Source organism: Agelaius tricolor, unplaced genomic scaffold (genome assembly GCF_023055355.1).
Source record: "Agelaius tricolor isolate 1412-34295 unplaced genomic scaffold, bAgeTri1.0.p SCAF_24, whole genome shotgun sequence".
NCBI classification, from domain to species: domain Eukaryota; kingdom Metazoa; phylum Chordata; class Aves; order Passeriformes; family Icteridae; genus Agelaius; species Agelaius tricolor.
The window spans coordinates 10,534,531-10,547,057 of NW_027269284.1; the positions used below are offsets into that span (position 1 = coordinate 10,534,531).

At 38.9% G+C, this 12,527-nt stretch overlaps 1 protein-coding gene across 2 annotated transcripts in view; it reads right to left on the minus strand.

Annotated features, from left to right (window-relative positions):
• STK32B (serine/threonine kinase 32B) overlaps positions 1-12,527 on the minus strand; it is a 157,917-nt gene that overhangs the window by 119,781 nt on the left and 25,609 nt on the right. For both annotated transcript variants that reach the window (XM_071447318.1, XM_071447319.1), the window contains exons 2-3: positions 9,048-9,103; positions 701-852 (exon numbers count right to left, since the gene is read on the minus strand). In XM_071447318.1, coding sequence (XP_071303419.1) covers positions 701-852; positions 9,048-9,103 — 208 coding nt within the window. The remainder of the gene's footprint in view (positions 1-700; positions 853-9,047; positions 9,104-12,527) is intronic.

The following is a 12,527-nucleotide window of genomic DNA, read 5'->3' on the forward strand; positions in this document are numbered from 1 at the left end:
TGAATACATCTTCTGCCTGGGTACTCAGACACTTGTCCGGGTCTTGGACACTGTCTTTGTCTGTTCCTGCACATGTATGGATTCAACTTTACATGCAAGGGGACACAAAGAAATATGTGGTCATTTCTGCCTCAGGCAGAATAAACTGTATATAAGCTGGCTGTGAAGAGCACTGGGGTGAACCTGAGGGGCAACGCTGTCACTCTGTCAGCAGGAGCCCAAGGTCACCCAGCGGCTGCACCCGGGGCTGACGCTGTCTTGGCTGTGGTGGGATTTCAAAATTCTCTATTTTTTTTGTTATTCGATCTAATAAATGTCTGTTAAATTTTTGTAAATTTGGCTACAGATTTACTCATTTATAACATTTGATATTCCTCAGTTTTATTAGAGAGGTTTAGTCCAGGTATTGTCAAACACAAATGGGACAGGAAACACATTTCAACACAGTGTTGTAACAATTTGGAGAGAAACGAAAGCAGAAATGAACAGATGAATATGATATTTAAATATTTCAATTAAAAAAGACACCTTAAAAATATTAATGAAAAATAAAACTCCCTGTGAAACCTAATACCTTCAACAAAGGAAGTCACCAAAAATCTTTTGTTGTTTTCAGCTTTCCAGCCTTCCATATTCTGAACTGATTCAGCAACAAGGAGGAAATGAGAGCTCCATGAAAGCATTTGAATGATTTTCTTACCACAGATTGACCAGGAAGGGATGTTCCAGGCCTTGCATTATCTGCAGCTCCCGGAAAACATTGCGGACTTCATCTCTCTCAATGCATTTCTGTTTATTCATATACTTCATGGCATACATTTTCTTGGTGTCTCTCTTCTGTACAATGCACACCTAATTGGAATCAAAGTAAAAGAAAAATGTTGACACCTTGAGAAAGTGAATTCAATTGTGACTTTGGAAAAAAGTCACAATTTAAATATCTTTAATGATATTTCAATAATTCAGATCTGGATATTACAACTGAGTAACACATTCAGTAAGTTCACTTCACAGCTCTGCAGGATTCTTTGTAATAGATTCTAATTAAAAATTAACAAAAACCCAACCCTACCCTGTATAAGAGGAAATGGGGACCCAGAAAAATATCATAACTTTCAGAACTTACATGCTAAAGCTGAGAGTAATATGCTACAATGGCTGAAATCACAGGCTATTTAATTATTCAGAGAAATTACTGCCTCCTGCCTAGGAAAATGCTCAGTCATTGTCCTCATTCCTACAAGTCAATACTCACATCTTGATTATTGCATCATAAACCTTGCCTGCATTCCCAAGGTTCAATATTTCACCTAAATATCAGAATTAAGCTCCCTTAATTACTGTTGAAAGGAAAAGAATTTTTATACAGGTATTCATCATAATATTTCTGAATTCACAAGAGACCATTACAATTATTTAGTCTCTGGCAGTAAATGTCTATGCTTTTACTTTATCTTTTTTTTTTTTTTTTTTGACAAAAGCCAAATAATGCAAATGCATGAAGAAAATCTTAGTCAAGAGAACTTCCATAGGAATTCTGGATTTCTTTTTGTCTGGTATTTTACCTTGAGAATGGAGCTGGAGACTGGCACAACCACCACAACCAAGTATCAGGTTAAGTACAATTTTTGGCAACAGAGAAATGCATAATTGTTCTGAATGTACTGGAAACATCTTATTTAGGCATCCCAGGCCTGCAGTGTCTAAGTTCAAAGGTATTCTGGATTCACTTGGTGTGGGCATTATTTTTTTATTTGTACATTTAAATACATACGCATACACGCGCAAATACATGCTCCCGTATTTTACACACCAAAATTTATACTACACCCTCATAAATTCATGTTAAGAGATCAGATTACAACACAGTGGCAGCCAAAAAGAAATCCTTTGTGACTGACATAAGTTTAAGGAATTTATGCACCCGATATTTAGGAATAATCAGGAGTAACTAAGGCAACTTCCCACAGCTGAAGCTGGGAGGAACAGGGCCAGTGAAGTCAAACCATGTCTATTCCTCTGAAATTCTATTTTCATAAAATGTGTCCTTGAGCACAAATCTACTCCAAATAGAGGAGTTAATAGAGTACCTTTAACATATAAGGCATGATTAAGCAGTGTTTCTAATTACCTTTCCTAGTATCAGGAGATGTTCTGCTATTAAGGAAATCAGGGATGGTAACATTTTGTTATGAGCCCATTAATTGTTGCACCATGCTGAGTACAGAAGTTTTGTTACATTTTGCACCTTGGACATTTATGAAAGATCTGAAAACTGTTGATGCTCTTAAGATAACTAAAGGTTCACATTTATATGGAAAGAACCCTGGCTGTGGAACAATGGAGAATTGTCTTTGGCCTTTTGGAGGAAGAAAAAGTAGCAAGTGGGATCGAGCTGAAACAGAGTGGGAAAAGTGGGGATGAAAATGAATTTTTCAAGCTCCCACAGGTCCTTCAAAAGCATAAGCAGAATTTTCAGGGGCAAATCCTGACATCCTGTCTTAGAATATGTGGAGAGTTCAATTTAGCAAGTCACAGTATAAAGTGCAACATTTGGGGATTTTAGCTCAGAACCTAAGTCCAGAAATTCAGCCATGTGCATTAGTTTGCATCATGATTTTCATGTACAACTTGGCCAAGAGTTAGGTGTTTGCAGAAGCTTCCTAGTCCATTACATTAAAAGCCTCCCTACTGAAGGATTGACGTGAGAGACTGCTGAGAGAATGGGTTTGAGAATTACAGGTTTGACCAATGTGGCAAACCAAGATCATATGTAGCACCAAAATATGCAATGTAAACCAGTTTTGCAATGCTGCTGGGACTCCAGAAGGCACTCAGCTCTCTTACCTGGCAGTAAAGACAAGGGTGTTCAGCACAGCTGAAACAGACCTTCTGTTGTTGGTAAAAGCTTGCCTAACACACAGCTTCAGAGCAGAATGATAGTAAACATTTTCTAGCAATGTGTACCTACACAAATGCTTTAACACGGTTACAAAATCAATAGGATTTTAATGAATATAATGAAGCTACTTCCTACTAAAAATCAGGAAACACAACCTGCATCCATGTTGATGTTATTTTGAAAAATGCCTGACATTGCTATGACAGCACTGGATTGTATTGGAGATCCTCCCTGGCACATCTACCTGCTGGCTGTCAGCTCTTCTCCTGAGCAGGACAGCAATGGATTGAAACTTTCCACTAAAGCAAGAAAGAAAAGAAAAGCCCTTGAGCCCTTCTCACATGTGCAGTCTTAATAGAAAATGTTTAAGCTGGGGGTTTTTTGTTCCAAAGGAGCAATTTTTAAATAGGGATAAACAGGTGCTCTGGAGCCTCAACAAAAAAATTCTGTGATGACTCATTATGATGAAAGTCTGTGCAGAACTGCCTTATTTACATGGATCAGTATGGAAGCCTGTGACACTCACACTCTCCATTTTTCTGTGAATATCATTTACCAAAGGCCAGACAGTGTGATGATTCAGAGCAAATATGTGTTCTGAACTCAACAACTATCCAGCTTCATAGTCAGTAGAGAAGGACAGCAACCATCTCCATAAGGTGTGGATCTAAACAGGTACAGGGGGCTATCTCTGTACCTGGAATGGTTTCCCTCTAATGTCCCCTAAAGAGGCTGTAGATTACCAGTTTGGATATAGGCATCTGTGTGGTACATGTTTAAAGGCAGGCATTATGAGCCCCATTAATTTTCTCTGGAAGGGTATAGTGCTATTTTTAAAAATCTGCTGTGAAAATATTCCCTTTCTAAAGGTTTTTTTTTTACGTATCTTAGTTGTTAACACAGGGTGGTGTCTTTTGTTATTTCTGGTAGAAGGTAACAGTGAGTTGTCTTAAAACCTATCAGGTTAGAAGAAATTTGACCAGAGAGTGACTTGGGGCCACTTTCCCTCAGAATCTGGGGAAGGAAGCCAATAGATTATGGCTGCAGGGCTAATCTTCATTTTTCAAGAGCAACATGTGCTGTGGCCCACTTCTAAACTACCTTCTTGGATTTCCTCTGATTTCACATGCAAAAAACAGAGAAGCTTGCTGAAGGAAGCTGCACAATGCTGTGTTGGCAGAGAGCAACTGTGGGTAGCTTCCACAAAGTCCTTCCCAGAGAAAAGACAACGATGGCTGAAATATTAGACTTGCTGCAAAACACAGATCTTTCCTGTTTCCCACTAGAAGAGACTTACAGCTGCTATGTGCATGGTGTGGAAAGAACAAGGTGCACTTAGTGTCAATTCTGGTCTAAATTTAGCACAGGAGTACTTAGACCTCTCAGACTGCCACAAGATGTGGTTTCACAACAGATGATAAAGGAGGAGAGAGGCAAACCCACAGCCAGAAGAACCTCTGCATGAGGCCACTGCTGGGTGGAGAGCTGGAAGCTGGGCTGCTCACTCACCCATGCTGCTGTAGGATATTTTACATCTCACTCCATAGATGGGATGGGGCAGCTTTGGCTGCCAGGAGGAGCCCCAGCCCAGCAGAGGGGCTGTGGCACTCACCCAGCACAGAGGGCTACAAGACAGAAATCAGATGCACTCCAGATGGGAATTGATGGACCTGCTGTTGAGCATCTGCCTGAAATACTGCTCCCTTGTCTGTCCTACCCCTGTGCTCTGAAAAATTGGTTCTCATAGTCTCAGCCTACAAGCAGGGCTGGCAAGATTTACTCAAAGAGGCTGGAGAATGGATGTCTTTAGGCTGCCAGGGGGTTTTCTTTAAATAGGGAGATTCATTCCCAGATTCCCCTGAGCAAAGCATGACATCTGGAGCAGTCAAAGCATCTGCTTAGTATCCGTTCATATTAACTGAAGCTAAAAAACAGGTCATAATACTGTCAAACAATATTAATATTCTGCAGTGGTGTGTTATGTTGCTTTTAGGATAGAAGCATATTTTTTTCTGAAGTATTTTGCATACTATTTACTAAAGTACCCTCAATCAGTGCAGACATGATTCTGGGCTCCCATCTGGTTTACACCACTGTAATTTCAATTTTACTTCATCACAGGAAGTCACTGTTTTATTCAACCAAATTAATCAGAACTAAGTCTTGTGTCTCAGCATTTTGACAAACAGGAGAGAGTTTGTACCTTGAAATTATAATTTGAATTCAATTTAAGGATGTTAGATTGTTTAATATAACTGCTCCCAAGAACAGAGAAGTCAGAGAAAATTGTTACTATAATATCTCTGAGAACTAGTTGTTACACCTGAATACAAATTATTGTGCAGCAGTAACCCTGCAATTATGTGGTTATTGTTGCAGTAAAGGACAATGAGAATTCTTGTATTTCGATCCTTGTTGGTTTTGTACTTATTGGATGATCTTCAAATATATAATTTTTTGCAATATTTTGTTTGAGAAGAGTGATAGCTCTACATATAACAATAGTGAAAAAAAAATAGCCAGATTAAGCAGGACACACAAGCACTTCAAACATATCTTATGTCCCTGTTTCTACTGTCTCTGCCCTTGCAAAGGAGCCCTCTCCCTTTCACATCGTACAGGAAAATAAAACAAGCCTGCTTTTTGAAGGCTTGGTTGATTTTGATCCACTCTTCTGCATGGCACTCAGGAAAGTGGTGAATGTTTCTATGACATTTCTAGAAATATCTAATTTTTTTACAGGTTTATATGAGTATGGTTCTTGTTTATAAGGTTCAGGTTTATATGAGTATGGTTCCCTGCTTTGGGGAATCTGTATTGGTGAAAATGGAGTTGCGTAAGAGAGAACAAGTTTAAAGTATGAGTTCCCTCTAAACTTAAATCCTTATTTTGCAGTTGTCAAATGCAACAGGAAAGTCCTTGGTGTAACAGCTTTCTTTTTCCCAGATGAGTACAGGCTTCTGACAAATCACCTTGTTTTTCCTTCCATGGGCAAGGGAAAGAAAGAAGCCCATTTTAAAATGACCTATTATAACATAGCCAAAAGCACAACATGGTAAATCAGTCACCATTTCAAATGTCTATCTCTGTGAGTCAGTCCTGCCTTTATTGTTCATTTAGAAGCCGTGTTGCTGGCAACTTTTCCTATTATTGTCCTTCTGGAAGTACCTGGCAGCAGAAAATGTCAAAAAAGGATGCAAGACTGTTAATCTCTATTGCAGGGTGTTTCCTGCTCGGGGTCTGCTGTGCTCTAGCATCTTGCAGTGTATAACACCCTGTTCAGTGCCACGCTTTCCTAAACTGCCTGCTTCCTTTATGGCTCCTCTGTGGCCTTTTCTGTTTTCTGAGAGAAATAGGATGTTTTAAGACGTGCTCTATTTTTTTATTTTATTGCTCTTGGTACAATATCTCTGTCTCTCTCTCTCTCAATATTTCTTAAATTACTCTGGTTGCCACAGCAACCTGTGCAGGATATTGCTGCAGGAGGCATCTGGTATGGCAGAGCCTCTGTGCTGCTCAGCTCACTCGTGTGCACAGAGCTCAAGGTGATGCTCAGCACTCAGCTCCTCCACTGGGGCTGGCTGCCTCAGCACCTGGGATCTGTCCCCACAGCTGGTCAGAAATCAGCTCCCTGCCTTGCCTTTGGCCTTTTCAATTCACAGTCACAACATTTGCTGTCACAGGAACTCCTAGGCCATTTGGTACCAAATACTTTGTATCTCAAGTTCTCGTCCTTTCTGAGAAGTGGCCACCCTGCTTTCAGCTGCTGCCTCTGTACCCAATCCTTCTTAGGGACACCTTAAGAGCAGGTGCAGTCTCCTAGACACTGTTGAATATTTTTCAGGAAAAAATACACCACAGCAGTTTTGAGGAGGGTAGGAAAGGCTTGGGGAGAGAAGAGAAGCCACAAGCATGCTCTTTTTTCTGGAAACAAACAGTCTCACTTCAAAGGTGTCCTTTGAGAGCTCAGGTTCCCCATTCTAGGGGCAGATGAAGGAGGTGAGGTCTGAGCCTGCTAGGACCATCTCAGCCACAGCTGAGCTGGCTGCGTGAGCTGGCTGTTCTTCTGCTCAAGCCAAGTCATGGGCAAGCTGTGGCAGAATGTGTGTGGCCACTCATGGAGCAGTTCCCACACTCCTGGGCACATGCAGACCTTCCTGGGGTATTATCTGTGCAGACACACCTGGCACTGACCTGGTGCATTGTCTGCTGCACTCCCAAAGAGGCGCGCGCAGGGCAGGGATCAGTGGTGCCCAAGTGACGTGCAGGGCACTACCCTGAAAGGAGCCTTTCTGGCTTCAGTGACCTTGCTTTGCCAAGCAGGTGAAGGCAGCTCTTTGCTTATGCTTTGGTCTTTATCAAAAATTTGTTTGTTGTTTGTTTGTGTGTTTGTTTGTGGAAGACCTTTACGCTAGTTATGCTTAGCATATTCCAGTCACTAGTGATTCCAAGTACATTGGAAGAGGGCAGGTTAGAAATTCTGATGAAACAAGTTTTCTTTGTATATTAAAAATTTGCCAAGTGAATTCAGAAGTAGGCACCTTGAAACCAACAATGCTGAACTCTGATCTAAGTAGCTTTTCCTCTGTGAGGGTCAACATGATTTGGATATGTCTTTAATTTTTTTTCCTGTACATAACTTGCACTCTTGGACCTTCATTTAGTTTGACTTGGTATTCCACCTCTGTACTGTGATAATAAGCAATCACAGATCTCTGCTGCCCTGATTTTAAGAGGTTTTTAAGCACTTTTTTGCCCAAGCAGGATATACCCCTGTTGACCTCAAAGACAGTTTCTGCTGAAAACTACTGAATTGAATAAGGACTGTGCCATGAGGGACCATGCTGTTCTGCAAGAAGTATTTCTGGCCTCTCTAAAATTAAAGTCATTGTTCTGCATGGAGGCCAAGAACCAGCAAAATCCTTTGTGTGTTCTTAATGCATGGCTACAGAAGTGCCTCACCAGCACTGAGCTGGCATTTACTCAGGAATCATTGAAATCAAGATTTAGACAGCTGTTGTTCCATCAGTCACCTGATCAAGTATCAGTTATATTTCACCTTCAGATCTATTCCTGTGAGAAGTGGTTTCTAACATTTTTTAAATAGTATTTTCCCTGACTTTGTGGCTTTGTATTTGCATTATATGGGGCTATGTGGCTTTGTATTATAAATTTAAAACCTTGTCATAATCACTATTTATAGGAAAGAAATGTTGTCTACTCAAGTGTAAACAAACCATTAATCTTCTCTGTTTCAGAAAAATCCTGTTGAATTGAACCAACATTTACTCAGTGATCATAATGATATTGTATGTCAGTTTACACAGTGCCAAGAGGATTTATTCTATGTAAAGTACCTTTAAAATACTACAATTATTTTAAAGACACAAATAAGCTCAGAGAGTTAAGAACAAGATCACTTTGGTGGACTGTCTAAAGAAGTAGTCTGCTCCTACCTTTTTGTTGATTTTTGTTTCCAGGACAGATTTCTAAATTCTGCTAATCTCCATTTGGAATAATTAACTATTATAATAACTTTGGCTCAATTAATTTTAGTGAATAGATTATAATAGAAATAATTTAATGAAGAGACAGTTCATTCTGGTGGCCAGATGTCCTTATGTAGAGAGCTTTTTGGATAATTAGCTAGCTGAGAAAGGCCACTTCGATGTGATACCGTTGGATAAGGATAGGGGAAACAAGCTGGGGATTATGCAACCAGTGTCCAATCACTGACAGAGGTCATGGTGACCTTCACTGAAACGGGAAGATGGGGGAGAAAATCGCTTGCCAGAAAATGAAGATAGCCTAGGTAGAGAAGCTAGAAGAATGTAAACATAGAAACAAAATAATCATTAGAGCATAGAAGTAGGTGTGGTTGATCTAAGTGTGCTTTAACCAATAATGAGCTCAGCTTTTGCAATATGCATAAGCTTCATTAACACCAATATAAATGTGTGTGAGCTTTCAATAAACGTTGGGATTTGCCATTCACGCATATTGTGTGCTGCAATTCTTCCGCCGTTCACGACATCCTTATGAAGGAAAAGACTACAAAACCTATTCTTTTACCATAATCAAGACAGAAAAACACAAAGGTATTCCCTATTAGAGATTTAACTGCTAAAAATAAGTTGATTCTTACCTTTCCAAAACTCCCTTTCCCAATAGCCCGCAATATTTGAAAGTGGTCAAAGTTAACTGCAAAATAAAGGAGAGAAGAAAAGGAAAATAGTTTGTAGTGTGCTAAGTCAGAATCAGACATCAGATAAGAAAAGAAATTACAGTGTGTCCAACTAATGTCTTTTTACAATGTGGTATTCAATTTTTCCTCTTAAAACACCAAATATACTTAATAGCTAGCAAAAAAGAAGTTTGCTTTAAAATATGTTGCATTCATTTTGTTCATCAATTCATCTTGGACCAATGTCTTCAGTGCCCAGTATCTCCAAAGAGAAATATATCTCTGTCCTAACCAAGTAACAAGACAAAAGTTAGCATCTTACAGCCATTAGCAAAAATTGCTCAGTATTTTCCAGAAATATTAAGATCTATTAAAAGGACACTGAATAATTCAAGAAAGTAACACCCTCTACCTACAGATATGTAATAACATATGGTTAGAATTTTTACATTAGTCACTCTTCAAGATAATTCCCATATTTTGTTACAGTGATGGAAGATTGCATACTTGATGAGGTAGTATGATCACCAAAGTCTTCCACCTTAATGCAATACATAATGCTAATATTGTAAGACTATTTCATAATTTTAGCATAAGTTTGTTTTGAGAGATTGCATTTTAGGTTGAAAGTGGAATGGATTTACTTGCACTTCAGGAAAACCTGATAGCACAGCCTGCTCTAGACACTGAAGTGCTTTGCTGGTAGGGTGAATGAGATTTCATTTCTCAGAAATGCCATTTTTATTGGTGTTACATGAGTTTAAACACAGCATGACCTTCAAATCTTCATTGGTATATCTGGTGGTTTTAAAAAAATTCCAGCATCCTGAACAAAATTGATGCAAAGTCACCGAAATACAAACACAACAATGTGTGATACAGTTTCTACAGTCACTTCTCAGAAAAAATCACACTTAGAGCTAAATTCAGTGAACCAGAGATGACAAGGTTCAGTGCAACATAACAGGACTTTTTTTTAATTAAAACTTATGTTCCTGGCTTTGCCCATGGACCTTCATCTATGCACCTGTCATTGATGTAACAGTAACTAGCAAAATTGTGGAGACAGACCATCACTGGAAAAATCATAGAACCATACAATGGCTTGGGTTGGAAGGGACCTTAAAGATTATCTCGTTCCAGCCCTCCTGTCATGGGCAGGGCCACTTTTCCCTGAACTGGTTTCTCAAAGCCCCATCCAGCCTGGCCCTGAGCTCTCCAGAGATGGGGCAGCCACAGCCTCTCTGGGCAACCTGGGCCATGTCCACCCAAAAGTGTGGTAACAAGAACAAACACAACAAAAATGTGACACATCAAGATGAAGGAGAAAATTCTATAAAACTCATAATATAAATATTTGCCAAAAAACATTATCCATCTCAAGCTAAGCTCTGCATAGAAAGTTGAAAGGTTGATAGCTATCAGGCCTCTAAAACGGGTTAATATCTTACTTTCTCTGGTGCAATAATATCTCATTTACACTATTAACACCACAAAGAATTTGTTTATTTATGCTTGCTTATACTGCCTTCAAGGAAACATGGTTGCTCTTTTCATTAGTGCAGCATAGCAACCACCTTCCTGGTAATTGCTGGAGACAAATCAAGCCCAGAGCTGACAGGGCTGAGAGCAGCAGACTCTGTTCTGCAGGAAACAAAGATGGTGAACAAAGCAGCTTTAGAATTTGGATACTCAAATAAAAATGCATGACCTTGGAAAGGATTTACAACCTGCTTGGAAATTGAAAATTGAGAAAAAAAATTTGAGCTGTATCCTGTGAGAATTGGGGCTGCCCAGATGTTTGAGAAGCAGGATTGTCTGTAAGCAACCTGCAGCTGGGGTCTCTGCTGAGAGATTTTACAGTGTAAAATCTCTTGTAGTTCTTGCTGGTCTGATGAACAAGATAGTCAGTTTTGCAAAACCCCCTTCCACATGAACTTACATCCACTTAAATCCTGTGCCTACCACTCATCCCTCCCAAGTGCATGACTGGGCTGTCTAAGATGACCCTTAATTTAGGTAGGAATTCAACACAGTGTAGAAAATATCCTAAACAACATATGAATCTCATTAATTTCTTTGATGGGAAAAAATAATCCTAAAATTTAGCACAGCATGCTGGTGGTTTTTGTGTCACTCCTCTGTTTTCAAACTTTCTCATGTTTCTGCTTATTTTGTTAAGTATTTAACATGCACATTCGTTAAAAAAGCTTATTTTGAATTTGTTCTTTACCTTGCAGTCATTCAGCTGAGTCCAGTTGCCAAAACAAGTGAGAAATTGTAGAATCAGTCTGTAATTATCTCAATTTGAGTCAAGTCACATTTCAGTAATACTTGACTGTATTATATTCTGAGATCTGACATGTTTTGAAATACATCAGTTTGAAGAATGATTTTGTTTTTGTAAAACTAAGTTTAAGCATTTATCTGTAGCTATGTAAAGGATATTTTTTATTGTCCACATAACTTCTATTTCTCTGCACTTCCATCTTTCATGTGTTTATTGCTCTGAATGACTAGAACAACTTAAATTTTTAATTAGATTATTTGTAAATTAGACTTCCATACAAATGAAATTATTAAATGAGGCACTAGAATATGGAGCTGAAGATGGATTACTAGTAAGCTAAATAAAAGTGGTTAAAAATCATAGATGCAACAATTGATCAAATTTTCTCAATTGTTATGTTTAACTTGAAAAAAAGTGAGATGTTACATTTTCATATCTTCATTAAGAAAAAAAATTTTTTATAGCTAACAGTCCCATGAGCATTATTTACATTAAGGTACAATTATTGTAATGCGTTTTTTGCAAGAGAAAATAAAGCCAATTTTAAATGACTGAGGAAATATGTAAACATGCCTGAGCCTGCATCTAAAATGAGCAAGGCTTACAGCCACTGTGGCTCTCTGGAAAGGAATAATTCACAATTCACTGAAGTGAGACAATTCAGTCTCTTTTGATCATTCAAACATACCCCCAACATTGCAGATTCACAAACTGAGGAAGTTCCTGCTTTGGAATATTAGGACAGAATAAAAAGTGGGCTACCTTGCAGCTGAGACTAATTCACTGAGTTCATCAAATTCACTGAGTAACACTGAGGGCCTTCAAGCAACATTCCCATCTAGGACACAGCAGCACCTCCCTGATAGCAGTGAAGGGTTGAGCTAAGTTCACTGCCACCTTGGTACCACATTAGCCATACACCCCAGGTGTTTTCCTCAGAGGTTTTTAATCTCACACTCTCAAAATTTTGGGCTAATTTTGTTCATCTCAATCTTTTTTTCATGTTGAGTATGTGCTTTTTGTGTCTTTTCTGGTGAAAATTCGATGCCAAAGTATCACCACTTACTCTGAGAAGAATTACAGCTCATCATGACCTCTGTCATTTTCCAATGTTGAAAATACCATCAAGTTCAAACACTGCCATTTTCTCT